At 48.5% G+C, this 17,205-nt stretch overlaps 1 protein-coding gene across 1 annotated transcript; it reads left to right on the top strand.

The window, feature by feature from the left end:
• Positions 1-968: 968 nt before the first annotated feature.
• On the top strand, positions 969-12,771 carry LOC120699273 (E3 ubiquitin-protein ligase RGLG2-like). The gene is made up of 12 exons (XM_039983216.1): positions 969-1,144; positions 1,354-1,830; positions 9,123-9,207; positions 9,286-9,426; positions 9,495-9,608; positions 9,759-9,856; positions 9,983-10,062; positions 10,786-10,891; positions 10,971-11,098; positions 11,196-11,400; positions 12,289-12,345; positions 12,436-12,771. Exons 1-12 carry the CDS (start codon positions 1,130-1,132, stop codon positions 12,514-12,516), a joined length of 1,587 nt encoding a protein of 528 aa, XP_039839150.1. The 5' UTR covers positions 969-1,129; the 3' UTR covers positions 12,517-12,771.
• The last annotated feature ends 4,434 nt before the right edge of the window (positions 12,772-17,205 follow it).

Genomic DNA, 17,205 nt, shown 5'->3' with positions numbered 1-17,205 from the left:
CTACTTGCTTATTAAATATTTTCTCAAAAATGGTCTCCCATAATGACAATAGGCGCACGCCCCCATCTTCAAGATTTTTTTTTCTCAATAGGGCGGCAAGAGCTTTGCTGCAAGTTTTATTAGAAACAAAGAAACAACAGAAAAAAAACTAAGTATTTGCTATATCCATTTCTCCAGTTATTCCCGCAGCCTGGCAACAATGTCAACCCACCATTTCCATCATCCACAACCCATTGCCGGTCGCCATTGGTATTTGGGAGAGGGCAAGATCTACTCAACACTGATAATTTTATTCAAGAAGATAAATTAGATTATTTTAATGGTATAAAATTAAGACCTTTGCTCTCACGAAGTATCATCATACCATGGTGAAAAATATGACAATTACCGTGATAGTTTGATGAGGCATTATTATTAAGCATCTCTGTAGTTTTCAACTACTCGGCATGCATCGTAGATTTGGGTTATGAACTCATCACTCTGTTGTTGTAGTAATGCTTATCAGACACACATATTACCTTAAATAAATAAAAAGTTACTCTCTACATAGACTTCTCGGATTTTTAGAGCACTATAAACAAAACTAGAATGACCTATTTTTGGGATGGAGGAAGTAGATCATATTGATGCAATTAAATCCTACGTATTCAGTAACTCATGCTGCAAATGGAAGCATTAAATAATACCTATTTTAATGGCTCAGGCTAAATTTACTTATATTTGTGAATAAATTTCGAAAAGAAAAAGTCCTATATTTTTATAGGGAGGGCGTACACAATACGGGCGTGTTGGTGTTTTGTTACCGGCAGCAAGCTAGTAGGTCAGCATTAGCAACCACTCACACGTTACTTGGCTAGCTGAGCGAACCATGAGTACACGCAAGCACGCTGGCGAGAGAAAAGTAGCTGCACCGGAAAGCAACGACCGTCACTACTCACTCGGTCTTGACGGGCTCGCAGATTTGAGAGGAGTCGTCGTCCTCTTCATCCTCGGCCGCCGAGTCAAGTCCACCGCTCTGACAACTCGTCCCAGTCCCGCACCACCGCCACCAGCGCTCCATTCCCAAATACCCCCCCCCCCCCCCCCCCCCCCCCAATCCGCGTCCGCGCAAACGGCGGTCCTCCTCGGCATGAGCGGCTTCTTGGTAAGCATTAGTTGGGCGCTTGGCCTCCTTCCCCAAGGGCGCGGCAAGGCATGGCTCCTGTTCTTGGAAGCTGGGCTCCGACTGGTTCTTGCTCTTGGGAGCTTTGCATAGCTTTGATTTTTTCGGTTCTTGCTAGCGGAAGTTTTTTTTTTTCATTTCGATTTGGCTCTGACTGCGCGCGGTTCTTGTTCCTTTCGCGAAATCGCTAGGCTGTGGCCGGTAAGATCGGCACCTTCCTGCTTTGGGTGCTCTTCCTGGTGCTGCAAACGGCCACCCGGATCGTCGGCAGCCTCCTCGCTGGGCCAGCCGAGCGGCAGGAGGACCCGCTGCAAGAGTCGGCGGCGGCAGCGCGCCGCAGGTCGCCGCCAGCCTCGCCGCGCCGCGACCCCTACGAGCCGGCGTCTGCGCCGCCTCAGCAGCTCTGGGGCCCGCCTCCGCTGCCGTACTCTCCCTCTGCTCCCGCGGCGGATGAGTACTCCTCGTCCTCGAGCTTCCGGCGGCGGAGCGCGCCGCCGCCGCTGCCGTCTGAGGACGTAGTGGCCCATGCGCATTCCGTGTCGGCGCCTCCGCTGAGGGCAATCGAGACGCGGGCGGTGCCAGCGAGGGCGGTGGCTGCTGGGGGTAGGCGGCCCAGGCTGGAGAGGAAGTACTCCAAGATTGTTGACCAGTACCGCTCCCTGGATGAGGTATGTATGTGCTACGTTTACTTATGGTATGTGGTGATGCTTAAATGTTGAAAAATATAGGGGGACTAATATTGGGATGTTTGGTTAGTGTTAATTGACAAACTATATGATGCTTCAAATGAACATTTATTTGGAACTTATTTTGTTGGTATTGGGCGGAAGCTCCAGTTTTGAAGCGGGTCATAAATTCTGACGTATGTGTTCTGTTTAGTGTTTATTGTTTAACTGTTGATGATAGTGACCTTTTATTGTGAAATCTGGAGAAAGACGCTGATTGCTTTAGTGATACCTTATTCTGATTAGATAGTTTACACATTCAGCATAAGTAGCTTTTCTTTTGACACTGACTGATTACACACAAAGAGTGGAATAAGATAAAAGTCCAGAGCTATCTAGAGAAGAAACTTTCAAGCAGGAAATGCCATATTAGGATATGTCTGTTTAGGGAGAGTATTTGTTTTCAAGTTTCTGGTGGTGCTTGTATTTGAACTTACTACAGCACATATACCCTTTGAAAGTTTTAATGGATATCTCCGCAACTATTTCTAACACTTTGAGAGTACAAAATGGGCTTATAAGGTATAACCTTAGCACATTTGACATTGTGAAAGTTTTATTGCTATTCTATAGTTTTTGAAACATGAATTTTCCACTAGGAGATTATTGTTGTGCTGGAATTAACATAAGTCATGCGCCATTTTTGAGCAATTAGACTGCATTGCTGCTTTGTTAGCTTATTTTCTACAATAAAATAAGGCATAAAAGTACCTAGTACATAATCATGTATGTCCATCTATATGTAATGAATGTACTAGGCTACTAGCTAACTAGGAACATGCTACCGACACACACTTCTCCGCACGGCAGCTCCAAAAAGCACTACTAAACTTCTCCAAAAAGTGGCTCCGACATCTTGGATCGCCAAAAACTGCTAAATTACCAAGAACTTGCTTTAACACCATTTTAGATGGTTGTATCTCTTACACCTTTATCTCTTCATCTTCTCTGGTGAGCTCTTTCTTTCTCCAGTCACCTTTCTCATATCTCTGTCTCCTCACTTTTTCCCACATTTCCCTGGAGATTCAGATTCAGTTAATCAATATGGTCAAATCATAAGATCAGGTGTATTTTTGTCCCAGCTAACACCGTTTGTGCGAAAATCTAACAGGGTGCTAGTTTCAGTTACCATTTCGATCTTTTGGTTGTATCTCACGGGAACAAGCTCTTTCAGTGGTATTTTCCGGAAGTCATCATTTTTTGATGCTACACAGCCGATTTCCCTAAAAATGTTACAACAGATAATTGTAGTTAGCTCTTTGTTTTGGGACCATATCTTTTTTTCTCGAATACAAAGGAGAGCTGTGTATCATTGTATTAATAGTAGAAGAAAAAGAATAATACAGGACTCAGAACACACACAACCCACTCCCACACACACCTGCACACACACTGCCACACTAAATACACACAGACACACTCAACGCGCACACTCACAAACGACCAGGAGCACACCTGTGAGCCTAGATAGCTAGACCGTGTCATGGTGGGACTCCAGTACAGGCGCCGCAACAAGATTAGTCAAGAGTCCTAGTTTGTTTTTATTTCCTTTTTGTGTGGCTTATCTAGTTTATTTGAGTCGGTTTGTTACCAGGCGCGGTAGCTTATAAACCGTGACCTGCAGTTAATTGAGGAGATTAGATTGTATCTCAGATCGGTTCTTGGGTCCCTGCCTCCCTGGCGCGCAGAGAGCTTCAGCCATAGCTCCGGCGTGCCGGAGAGGTCCAGGGCCAAGGCCGGCCACTGCCTTTGAATATAATCTTCGTCGTGTTCCTTCCACCAATTCCAATCCCTCTCTAGCCCGTGACATCTTGGTATCAGCTAGCTCTGGTTCCGGATCCATGGCGGCAGACGGCGAGCAGTCTCCTCTCGAGAACACCATCGATGAGATGCTCACAACCCTTGTTGCCACAAGCCAAGCAACTGGATGGCTTGCCGGACAAGGTGACCACCCTTCAAGCCGCGGCGTTCGAAGGCTCCAACCAGATCGCTGCCTTGAACCTCGCCGTCTCGCGCCTGGAGAAGGCGCAGCGCGGCGACAAGGAGCCCTCCGAGGTGGACGCCCCCCGGGGGGGGGGGGGGGCTGCCTCTGCACCGTTCCGCGAGACTCCACACCTTCCTCACCAGAACGCGGATGACGACGATGCCGATCCACGCTTCCACCCGCGCGCCCGCATCGAGTTCCCGACGTTCGATGGCAAGGAGGATCCCCTTCCATGGTTGAATCGTTGCGAAACGTTCTTCCGGTGCCAGAACACGCCGGAACGTCGCCGCGTGCCATACGCGTTGCTGCACCTGAGCGGATCGGCCCAACTCTGGTTCTGCTGCCTGGAGTTGACATCGGGAACACCCTCGTGGCTTCGTTTCGCACAACTTGTGCAGCAGCGCTTCGGGCCTCCCATGACAGACGGCCCCGTCGGCGAGATGATGCTGCTTCGGCGGGATGACACCGTGGACGACTACACCGACAAGTTCCTCACCCTCGCGTGTCGCGACGCCGACCTGACGGAGTCCCAGCTGGTCCAGATGTACACCGCCGGCCTCGTCAACCCGCTCAAGACGGACGTCGCGCTCCGCCGGCCGACATCCCTTGACGACGCCATTGTGTTCGCCAGGGCCTACGAGCAACGCATGCTCTTGTCGGCGTCCGACCCCGGCCACACAAGGAGCACCCGGCAGCAGCATCGCACACCCTCGGCGTCGGCCAACGACTCGGCATCCTCGGCTGCGGCCGGCTCCGGCAGGACGACATCCCTCGCGTCCACCCTCCCGCGCCGACGCCTTTCCCCGGCCGAGATGTCCCAACGCCGCGCCGAAGGCCTGTGCTACAATTGTGACGAGAAGTTCGTCATGGGTCACCGCTGCAAGAAACTCTTCGTCATCGAGATCGTGGGGTTTGACGACGCGGACACGAACCCGACAGCGGCCACCATCTCCGCCACCGACGACACGCCGGGCATCTCCCTCCACGCGATCTCCGGCGTCCGGGCTCGCGGCTGCCAGACCATGAAGGTGCACGTGTCCATCGGCAACACGACAGGGATCGCTCTGCTCGACTCCGGCTCATCCCACAATTTCATCGACGTCGACATGGCGTGGCGAGCAGGCGTTCCGCTACAGCCGTGCCCGCACCTCGCGGTCACCGTCGCGAACGGCGATCGCGTGGCATCCCCAGGCAAAGCTCTGCACCAGCCCGTCGACATCAGCGGGGAGGCGTTCGACATCGACCTTTACGCCCTCCCCTTGGGCGACTACGACATGGTGCTGGGCGTCCAATGGCTGGGCATCCTAGGGCCGATCCTTTGGGACTTCGCTCGCCACAAGCTGTCCTTCACACGGGCCGGAAGGCGCATCACGTGGACCGGCACTGACACCACTCCGGGACTAGCGTCCGTGTCCCTGATGAGCCGCGACGGCGACCTCCTCGACGCCTTGCTGGAGGAGTTCGACTCCCTCTTCGCCGAGCCCCAGGGCTTGCCCCCGGAACGACACCTCTGCCACCGAATCCGCCTCAAGCTCGGTGCAGAAGCCATCGCCGTCCGCCCCTACCGCTACGCCCACGCCCAGAAGGACGAGCTTGAGCGCCAATGTGACGAGATGCTGCGCTTGGGCATCATCCGGCGTAGCACCTCGGCGTTCTCGTCCCCGGCACTCCGGATCCGCAAGCGCGACGGCACTTGGCGCTTTTGTGTCGATTACCGGGCGTTGAATGATGCCACGATCAAGGACAAGTTCCCGATCCCGGTGGTCGAGGAGCTCCTGGACGAACTACGCGGGGCGCGCTTCTTCACCAAGCTCGACATGCGCTCGGGCTATCATCAAGTCCTCATGCACCCCGCCGACGTCGACAAAACCGCGTTCCGCACGCACCAGGGCTTGTTCGAGTTCCTGGTGATGCCGTTCGGCCTCACCAATGCGCCGGCGACCTTCCAAGCCATGATGAACGACATCCTCTTGCCGTACCTGTGCCGGTTCGTCCTCGTATTCTTTGATGATATACTAATCTACAGCTCATCGTGGTCGGATCATCTCCGCCACGTTCGCACGGTGTTCCGCACACTGCAGGACCACCAGCTCTTCCTCAAGAGGTCCAAGCGCGTGTTCGGCCTCTCATCCGTGGCGTACCTAGGCCACGTGATCTCGGAACGCGGCGTCTCCGTCGACGAGCAGAAGGTGGAGGCCGTGCTGTCCTGGCCGATTCCGTCCTCAGCTCGCGCCGTTCGTGGCTTCCTCGGCTTGGCGGGCTACTATCGGCGTTTCATCCGCGACTACGGCGCCATAGCTGCTCCGCTCACGGCCCTTCTCAAGAAAGAGGGGTTCCACTGGAACCCGGATGCAGAACGCGCGTTCCGGACCCTACAACGCGCCCTGATGGAGGCGCTCGTTCTGCAGCTCCCGGACTTCGACCACGACTTCATCGTGGAGTGCGATGCGTCGGGCTCAGGCTTCGGCGCGGTGCTGCACCAAGACGGGGTCCGGTGGCTTTCTTCAGCAAGCTGATCGCCCCGCGCCACACCAGGCTCGCGGCCTACGAACGCGAGCTGATTGGCCTCGTTCAAGCTGTTCGTCACTGGAGGCCATATCTCTGGGGTCGGCGCTTCATTGTGCGCACGGACCATCGGAGTTTGCGGTTTCTCCTGGACCAGTGCTTGACAACAATTCCCCAACACCAGTGGGCAAGCAAGTTATTGGGCTTCGACTTCGTGGTGGAGTACAAGCCGGGAACTCTGAATGTGGTAGCCGATGCTCTATCTCGGCGGGGTGAGCACGGCGGCGAGCTGGCTGCGCTATCCGGGACGACGTTCGCCGTGTTCAACCAGGTCCGCCAAGAGATCAATGGGGATTATGCACTCTCAGCGCTGCACGACGCCATCAGAGGTGGTGCCAAGCCGGTTCAGTGGTCAGTTGTTGACAGCTTGATCTTATTCAAGGGTCGTATCTACATATCAGCATCGTCTAGCCTGCTGCCCTCCATCCTGGATGCTGTGCATGGTGTGGGACATGAGGGCGTCCACAAGACCTTACACCGCCTAAGAGCTGACTTCTACATTCCCAATGATCGCGTGGTGGTGCAAGATTTTGTTCGTGCCTGTACCACTTGCCAACGTAACAAAAGTGAGCACCTGCAGCCCGGGGGTCTCTTGCAGCCGCTGGACGTTCCATCCTCCGTTTGGTCTGATGTAGCAATGGATTTCATTGAAGCTTTGCCCAAGGTGAATGGCAAGTCGGTTATTTTGACAGTCGTGGATCGATTCTCCAAGGCTGCTCATTTTATTGCTCTCGCTCATCCATATACCGCAGTTTCAGTTGCTCGGGTATTCTTCTCAGAAGTGGTTCGCCTTCATGGCATACTGGCGTCGATTGTGAGCGATCGCGATCCAGTGTTTACAAGCTCCTTTTGGCGCGAGCTATTCAGACTGTCGGGTGTTAAATTGCAATTCACTTCAGCCTTTCATCCACAGTCAGATGGGCAGTCCGAGGTGGCAAATAAGATCATCTCCATGTACTTGAGGTGTTTCACCGGCGATCGTCCACGCAACTGGCTTGAGTGGCTTCCATGGGTAGAATTTTGCTACAATTCATCATACCAACAGTCTCTGAAGACCTCACCTTTCCATGTGGTCTATGGTCGCCATCCCCCATCAATTCATTCCTATGAGCACGGCGATGCTCGCTTGCCGGCAGTGGAGCAGGCGATGCGCGATAGGGATGAATTCCTTGCTGAGGTTCGTGATCGTTTGGAGCAGGCTCAGCAGCATTACAAGGCCGTTTATGATCGGCGTCATCGTCCGGTGGAATTCTCTCCAGGCCAGTGGGTTTGGCTTCGCCTTTTTGCATAGGCCGACTGCTTCGCTCAGTGTTCGTGGCCGTGGTAAATTGGGTCCTTGTTTCTTTGGACCCTATCAAGTGCTGGAGCGTGTGGGTGACGTCGCATACAAGCTGGCACTTCCAGTCGGCTCTCGGATTCATGATGTCTTTCATGTTGGACTGCTCAAGCCGTTTCATGGGGAGCCTCCTGTGGTGGTACCGGACTTGCCTCCGTTGCAGCATGGCCGGGCAGTGCCGCAGCCGGCAGCAGTTCTTAAGAGGCGCCTTGCTCGAGGACAGCATGAGCTCTTGGTTCAGTGGAAGGGAGCTCCGTTAGAGGAGGCGTCGTGGGTTTCTCTTGAGGAATTTCAGCGCTTATTTCCGAAGTTTCAGCTCGAGGACGAGCTGCTTCTCCAGGGGAGGAGAGATGTCATGGTGGGACTCCAGTACAGGCGCCGCAACAAGATTAGTCAAGAGTCCTAGTTTGTTTTTATTTCCTTTTTGTGTGGCTTATCTAGTTTATTTGAGTCGGTTTGTTACCAGGCGCGGTAGCTTATAAACCGTGACCTGCAGTTAGTTGAGGAGATTAGATTGTATCTCAGATCGGTTCTTGGGTCCCTGCCTCCCTGGCGCGCAGAGAGCTTCAGCCATAGCTCCGGCGCGCCGGCGAGGTCCAGGGCCAAGGCCGGCCACTACCTTTGAATATAATCTTCGTCGTGTTCCTTCCACCAATTCCAATCCCTCTCTAGCCCGTGACAGACCGCATGGAGGCCCCTTATGCAACCCTGCTGGCAGTGAGGAAGGAAAGGCCCTTAGCTCCTGCCAGACTCCACATGTGCACTTCTTCCCGAGCAAGGCTTAAGGCTATGACTACATTTGGAGTAGCCCCATTGAAGACACATCATTTCGATGCCTCCATATGCTCCAGGCGCCAAGATAATGAGCGAGTTTAGGCCTTTTCGTACATCCCCATCAACGAAGCTTCCACCTTTGCCCACCAGTTATTGCTCTTGTTTGTTTCAGCTTTTAACCGATTTTGAAGGCTCGATTTTGGAAAATCTGAAAGTCAGATGACTCCCAAAATCGAGAATCCAGCTGATTATGGATTCTCGATTCTGGATTCTAGGAGTCATCTGATTTTTTGGATTTCTCAAAATTGACCATAAGCTGAAACAAACAAAGCCATCAAAGGATGATTCGCCAACATGACTTACATGACTTGAGTATCATTTAACTGGCCTAGGCCATGCCCATGAGTTCTATTACGTCATCCACTTACAACACTGCAGACGTACTGATGTGCAATTGTGCATATGGAATCATCATGAACACACTTTCACTTTTGCATAGCTCTCTCATTCTATATAGTTCCATTGGCGTGAAAAACAAGGACCATCAAATCCTAACATGTTGCACTAAAAATGCAGGTTATTGAAGCATTAGCACAAGCTGGTCTGGAGTCTTCCAATTTAATCATAGGAATTGATTTCACAAAGAGTAATGAATGGACAGGTAGTTTGTGTGAACTTATCTGCAAGGAAAGAAAACATTTGTTCTTGGATCTTGATACCTGACTATTTTCATTTGCAGGAAAGAATTCCTTCAATGGTATGAGCCTGCATCATATTGGTGACACCCCAAATCCTTATGAACAGGCAATATCGATCATTGGGCAAACCTTATCAGCATTTGATGAGGATAATTTAATTCCTTGCTATGGTTTTGGAGATGGTAATATGCTGCTACTTCTATTAGGATACCGAGGAATTATGTCTAATAGTTCTGGTTTAAAAATGCAGCATCTACACATGACCAAGATGTATTTGCCTTTTATCCTGATGAAAGACCATGCAATGGTTTTCAGGAAGCTTTAGCTCGATACAGAGAAATTGTTCCTCACCTTCGCCTTTCTGGTATGAAAAGTTCAGCTTAGTTTTTATTTTCTGGAAATATTTACTCTTGCAGCCTTTATTTATAGTACTAGGATTTCTTCTTGCATCAACTTTGTGCTCTTCTGTAATTAGGACTGACTCTCGAACATGCAATTTTTGGCATTTTTCAAGGTCCTACATCATTCGCTCCAATAATTGAAATGGCTACAACCATTGTTGAGCGAAGTGGTGGCCAATACCATGTTTTAGTAATCATCGCTGATGGGCAGGTATACTCTGGTCCATCCCTTTTTTCACTAATATTTCTGTTCAAATTATTGCCTTATTGTGAATGAGGAAAAAATTGAAAAGAATTTCTCTATTATTACGCCAGTGTCTGAACTATCATTGTCCAGGTCACACGAAGTGTAGATACCGAATTTGGTCAGTTAAGTACCCAGGAGCAAATGACAGTTGATGCTATTGTACAAGCCAGGTAATGAAATTGTGATGTATGTCATTGAGCAATGAGTATGTACCTGGGGTTTATGTTTTGTAATGCTTGAGAACAGAAGACGGGAACACATGCAGTGCTTCATTTTTTATGCCAAAGAGAAGATTACTCAGCACATATATTTACATGGAAGTGTTTATAATTAAATCAACATATTATTGGGATTTCTTACTCGCAGAGCATCTGACTCTGATTATGGCTATACACTACGATGCTAAAATGCTCTTGGTACTACGGTACTGACTTCTGAGAAATAATAATAAATTTTCTAAGGATTTAATCTGCATTGTTTATTTCGTAGGTCAACATTTCTTCGAGTCACTTATATGATATTGAAAATACATGAAAGTTAACTATATATCATTGGGTTTCATCTCTATCCTACCTCAACTTGCTTGATTAAAAGTCTTTATTGTTATAAAGTTATACCAAATTGGTGCAGCCACAATGCCACAAGGAAGGCATTATACAGTTGATTACAAGGTTTGCAGCAAGATTAAAAGCTAGACCTTTCCTTTACACAAGTAGCACAAAAAAACATGATCATTTGTACTACATTTTTTTTTCTTGAACGCGCATGAGAGCTCCATCTCATTAAATTAAAGAAGTCATCAATTTATAAAATAGTATTCTAGATGCCACAAAACTCATTAAATAGCATTGCTTCAATACCTCATATTACTTTGTTCCTTTCTTTTGTTATAGCGAATTTCCCTTGTCCATAATTCTCGTTGGAGTTGGAGATGGTCCATGGGATATGATGAAGGAATTTGATGACAACATACCAGCTAGGTCTTTTGACAATTTCCAGGTAGGTTCCAGAACTACAGGAACATTTTTTGGCTTGTTAAGAAAAATAACTAATAGTGATTTTGACACTTTCTCTGTAGTTTGTCAACTTCACTGCGATCATGTCAAAAAAGATAAGTCAAAGCAAAAAGGAGACAGAGTTTGCCCTTTCAGCACTCATGGAAATTCCGTTGCAGTACAAGGCAACATTAGAGCTTGGAATTTTAGGGTACGGAAAAACAAAAGCATGACCATTGACATATACATATTTGTTGTTTGGTCCTTGTTGACCTAATTCACTCTGTTATCTTTGCTTTTCTAACCAGACGTCGACTTGTAAAGTCGCCCGAGCGAGTTCCACTTCCTCCTCCTTTTGCAAGTTATAGCACAGTTTCAAGAGCAGCACCATCTCGGGCAAATAGCTATCGAAGCGTGCCTTCACGTCCTAGAGAGGAGCCAACTGTAGATTCAACAATCACAGCATCAGTCACATCCCCACCAGCTGTTGAAACTAGAGTTTCAGAACCCCTGGTACGGCAAATTCTATCCCGTGTCGAATACTTTTGGTAATTCAGAAAAGGGGAAAAATGGGCATCCATTCTTTCTGGTGAAACATGAGAAAAATATCCATAGTATTTGAACTTTCTGATCAGTTTTATGGAAAACTAGAATAATTAACTTGATGAATGATTTTTGTTTGATAATGATGAATTGAACCCCAGGGTTACAGTGGAGCACAACATACACATGGGAAAGTTAGTTGTGATTTTTGGAGCAATAACATATTTATTTTCTTGAGTCCAAATTATTAGATCAATATGTTTGTCCAGTTAGCATGTGAATCAAATAGTTTTGACTAAATTACGAGTCGGGACTGTTGTTTGTTCAACTAAATTAAAATTTAAGGATCAGAGTTTGATGATGAAGCAAAATGTTTCTGATTCCTAGCCCACATTTGGAAACGTTAACCTATCTTGAAGCACTTCGAACTCGTGTTACTAGTTGATTCAATCTTACATCAACTTTACACAAGAATCTATCCCCCCTGATGATCCTTGATGATTTTAGACTTTTAGATTACACTTATTTTTACTTGTTGTAAGAAATCTTGGAAACACACAACTCTTGTGCGCGTGTGTATTTGCTATGTGTTCATTCCTGGATAAACTCATATGGTTTTGTTTTTTAGTTTTTACAGTGTTTTACCTGCTTAAAAAGAATCTTCAGAACATGTAGCTCTCGTGTCACTTACGCACTTCCTATGTTTTCATTCTTGGATAAATTCCTCCGCCACTGGCATTTAACCCATTTTCTTAAGGACACATGTTAGTAAACTTTCTTCTTCCATTATGGCATGGTTATGACTTACTGTTATATAACTAATATCTAATTACAAATTCTTGGTCTTACTATCTGTAGATGTGCCCAGTTTGCCTTTCCAAACCCCGGGACATGGCATTTGGTTGTGGCCACCAGGTGAAACCTACAGCGATTCACTGGACAGATGTTCTGCTTCATGCACCATGTTTACATGGTTTAACTATATTTTTCTTTGTTTTCATACAGACATGCTCGGAATGTGGACCACAAGTCGCAGATTGTCCAATCTGTCGAAGGCCCATTGATACGAGAGTAAAATTGTACTAGTCGTCATCATGCCATCATCTGTTGCGACTAACTAGGTTTAGCTGAATCGCATGTGAGCAGGAAGTAGAACCCATTGAAAAGGAACTCTTATTAGACTTGATGATGTAGTGTGTATTTATTCAATAAATCAGCTGTACAAAGATAGAGAATAATAGTTCTTTGCTCGTTTCCTGTTTCAGTTCTGTGCGCTGGTAGGTCAGAGGTTGCCTCCATCTAAAAAATAACGTGCTGGTGAGCTAGTTTTCAATTTTTTAACCATGCTGCCACTTTATTGTAGAATTAGGGGGTTGTTCATCAGTTTTTGATTCTGGGGTTCCTGCGGAAGTAGTGGAATTGTGCATCTTTGTATAATCAAATATATGGCTCTCGCTGGACTTGGTTTACATTAGGAGATTATGAAGAAAGTGGTAAACCAAAATAGCGACACAACAGGTTGAGCTGCACTTCCAAGTACCGTAGCAAAGCTTGTAAGATGAGGCAAAACTGATTGGTTTACAATAAGTAAATTTCCCGTTATTTTCATCAGAAAACTTTGTGACAACTAGGCGGGAACAACCTTTTCTAGCTAGAACTCATACATACTGAACTTGACATATAGCTGGTTCTATCTCAATCTCTCAAGTACAATTCTCATATGCTCGGCGTGCTTTTCAGTGGCAATGAAGACTAAGACAAACTTATGCAACTCTTCTATGAACACCTATTCATCATATTCACTAAGTATGCAGGTGCATTAGTAAGCTCGAAAGATAGACATTGAACTCATATTGCTCATACCTAGTCACAAAGGCTATCTTTGGGATATTACATTCATGAATCTTCACCTGATGGTAGCCAGATCTCAAGTCAATCTTCCTAAAGAACTTTGCTTTCTTCAGCAAGTCTAGCAAGTCGTCAATCCAAGGCAAGGGGTACTTGTTCTTGATGGTCGTTCAGGGAGCGGTAATCAATGCACATCTCATGGATCCATCCATCCTTATGAATAGCACAGGTGAAATCCAAGGCGAGGCACTCGGCCTCAGATAGCTCTTAGAAACACATCTGAGAACTCACCACTGGCACTTCTTTCAGGGTCTTCTCACCAAGACTGGTGAGGTTGTATACTTGCGGTATGTCTCTTGACTTCAAAGGCACAACTTTCACTTTCTTTCCACTAGGGTGCTCAAGTGTCGCTAGTATGGGTGAACATGATATGACTCCCTTATGTGCAGTCAACCATTTCTAGAATAAAGTCTATCACTTCTGATTTCAGCATAGCCAAATCAGTAGCGAATGGCAACCCTTGGATCATGATCCTGACACCCTTGCAAAGCTAACGCGCACCTAATATCCCCTAGTGGGGAACTAGTGACTATGGGGCGGCTTCTAAGGATCATGGGCGAGGATTTCTATGCCACGCGGATGTGCTCAAAATGGCTCTAGAGCTGAACAAAACAAAAGCTTTAGAACCGTTGATAGTGAACTCACCTGTCACGACGTCGGGAGCATATCTGGCCTCCTCCTATATCAAATGGTTTAGTCTGGTAGCTGACCATGGAGCCTAAGCGGGCTTGCTCGTGGAGCCAAGTGCTCGGGATGGTGTAGGGGCCTTCATGTGGGGGCAGTCATAAGACTTGTGGCCTGGTTTGTCATAAGTGAAGCAAACAAACAGTGTGGACCACGTGTTGGTCCTCCGCACTGACTGCTAACGGCTAAACCTTCCCCCTCCATTGGGCTATCCTTCAAAGTTCCTGTTGCTAGAGTGCTGGCGGCTTCCCCCACCAAAGTTTCGGTTCGGCTTACTTGGCTCGGAGTGGAAGTTGTTCCTCGGTGACAGATGAGGTGCATGCCTCGATTTCTAGAAGGTCATATCCCGGTTCTAGTGCTCGCTCCTCCTCTTTTTGGCGTGTTGCTTGCATTTCCAGCCTAGCCTCTCCTCAACAACGATGGCGCGGTTGACCAGGGCGCGGAGTGAAGTGGTCACTCCCGGCAACTATTTGCTTGACCCCAGTCCTCGGTGGAACCAGGAGTGCTTCTTCTGATCGGTATTGGTGTCATCTGGGTATACCTCATCATCTTGGTGAAGTTTCTCTTGTACTCCTCCACCCTTATGGTACCCATGGGTACGTCATGGTACGGAAGTCCCGAGCCTTCTGGAGGACGAGCACTTGCTTGGTGTTGATGGTCCTTATGTATCAAATGCATCATTCAGTACTAACTGACCACCAAACTTAGAGGTAGGAATTTAACTATCACCCAATTTGGATGTAGATATTGAAGCAAAGAATTCGGAATTGGCGTTGGGGGCATCCAATATGTGTTGTTTGGAAGAACTAGGAACTTACCAATACCAAGAGGTATTGGCCACACTACTTCACCTTTGTGACATCCCGACTCAGGGCTTAATAGGATTAATAGGATACTCATACCAACAAGTTACAATTTTTTTTCCGGAAGCCGGTCTGCAAAGAACTCCGAGGTTAAGCGTGCTTGGCCCGGAGCAATTTGGGGATGGGTGACCGGCTGGAAAGTTATTCCCGGGTGCGCACAAGTGAGGACAAAGTGTGCAGAAAAGACATGTGTTGGTCTGGTGAGGATAATCTGTGTCTTAGAAAGCTGCCAGATGTAAGCGGGCCCGACCTCGGGGAGGCGGGACGTGAAAGCTGCCAGATGTAAGCGGGTGTTGGGTATTTTAGTGTCACGAATAAATCCGCAAGCGCATGAATACCGTTGTAGCTTTCACCTCAGAGTATTCCAAGGGTTATCGAATCCACAGGGAACGTGTGTGCACTCTCTTCTATTCTAATCGGTCAAAGGACACACCAAGATAGGTTGAAGGGAAGAGAGGATTCCTAAGATAGAGCTACTGCTGAGTTAAAGGTCGATCTCTCGGGCACAATACTCACTTCGGGCACCGGCTTACAACTGGTCTGCTAGTCGACTCCGGCCAACAGCTCTACGCTATATCCGAACGTGGAGGATTACAAAGGACCAATAGGGCTGTCACCACCTACGGCCTACCTCTAACAAACCGTGGGATATAAGGCAAACGAAGGATAACCCCTAGCCTAGACACCACGTCTACGCTATTAATTACTATAGCAGTCTAACTACGTATCTCGAGCTGTAGCAAACTACAGCACTCTGTACGAATACAGAGCGACGAACCCGCGAGTAAGAGAACTGATCTCACTCAACTACAAGCACTACTAGCATACACTAAACCAAGTATAATACTAGAGATAGGAACCACGAATACTTACTAAATACCGAAGAATGTAGCAGCATCCGTAGAGGTACAAGCTGGGAGTAGAGAGCCGACACCCGGCACTTCTCCCGAACTACTCCCTCACTCTCGTAGAGGTACAAAAGTGGAGAAGAGCACCGAAGACCGGCGCCCCTCCTTAGTACCTATACCCTCTCCCTACTCTAAGACAACTCTAAACCAAAGAGAAGGCTTGGAGTGGATGTGAACTCCAACTTTGTAGTGTGTCCCTATTCTCACCCCTCCCCTTGTATTTATAGGAGGGAGCCACCAGCCATTCGTCCGAGAACCGACCCAAACCGCCATGGAGGACCAACAGCACCTCGCCACGTGTCATCTGAGAGGCGGTGGGGCCCGTGGGCCGTCGCCACTAGGTCGGGCGACCTGAATGTCGGCCGACCGTGGGCTAGGCCCGTTTGGCCCGGTCTTCGGTCTGTTGGTTGCTAGGTGGGCCCCTATGTCATATACATGTGCAAGGGCCTGTCTTGACGTGGTTTGGTAGCTCTGGTAGGCCCGTAGATCCTTGTGAACGCGTCTGATTCGTCAAGAACTTGTTGCTTCGGATCAACGATGTGTCACCTTGCTTTTGGGGCTGCGTTCTTCTCTCATTTCCAAGCTTAAACAATCTGCACATAAATATACACCAACACTTTGTGGAACTCGTTAGTAATAACTCCTACCACTATGTTGATGTTTGCATTTCATGTGTTTATGCAGGAGTTGACGGCCTAGATTTGGTACTTAAGAGTCGTCAACAGCGGGCCCGGCCTTGGGGAGGCGGGACGTTACAGAATGGTATCAGAGCCGACTCTCGCGGTTTCACGGGCACGTACGAGCGTAAGTGCGCGGGCATGAGCACGGTCGTGTGGGGGCGCAGATGCCACCGGCATGTGGATGGGCGCGTGGCGGGTCAGTGCGCGGGCATCTGGGATGCGCCGTTAACACTGGATGCACGGACGTGGCACAAGGACCGTTGGCACTGGATGCACGGGCGTGGCACATGGGCCGTTGCACTGAACGTACGGGACATGGCCAAGAGAGGACGTTCCTGGCTTGGGATTGACCGGCGAGGACGTCAGTCTCTTAAGGGGGTGGATATGTGACATCCCGACACAGGGCTTAATAGGATTAATAGGATACTCATACCAATAAGTTATAACTTTTTTTCCGAAAGCCGGTCTGCAAAGAACTCCGAGGTTAAGCGTGCTTGGCCCGGAGCAATTTGGGGATGGGTGACCGGCTGGGAAGTTATTCCCGGGTGCGCACGAGTGAGGACAAAGTATGCAGAAAAGACATGTGTTGGTCTGTGAGGATATTCTATGTCCTGGAAAGCTGCCAGATGTAAGCGGGCTGACCTCGGGGAGGCGGGACGTTATAACCTTCCCCCATGATTCCGACCCCTCTCCCTCCATATTGGGTTGAATTTCCCAATCCCGCATCACTTC

The sequence above is a fragment of the Panicum virgatum genome, chromosome 3K (assembly GCF_016808335.1).
Source record: "Panicum virgatum strain AP13 chromosome 3K, P.virgatum_v5, whole genome shotgun sequence".
Classification (NCBI taxonomy): Eukaryota; Viridiplantae; Streptophyta; class Magnoliopsida; order Poales; family Poaceae; genus Panicum; species Panicum virgatum.
Note: the sequence above shows the minus strand (reverse complement) of the source record. Positions and strands in the feature narration are given on the sequence as shown.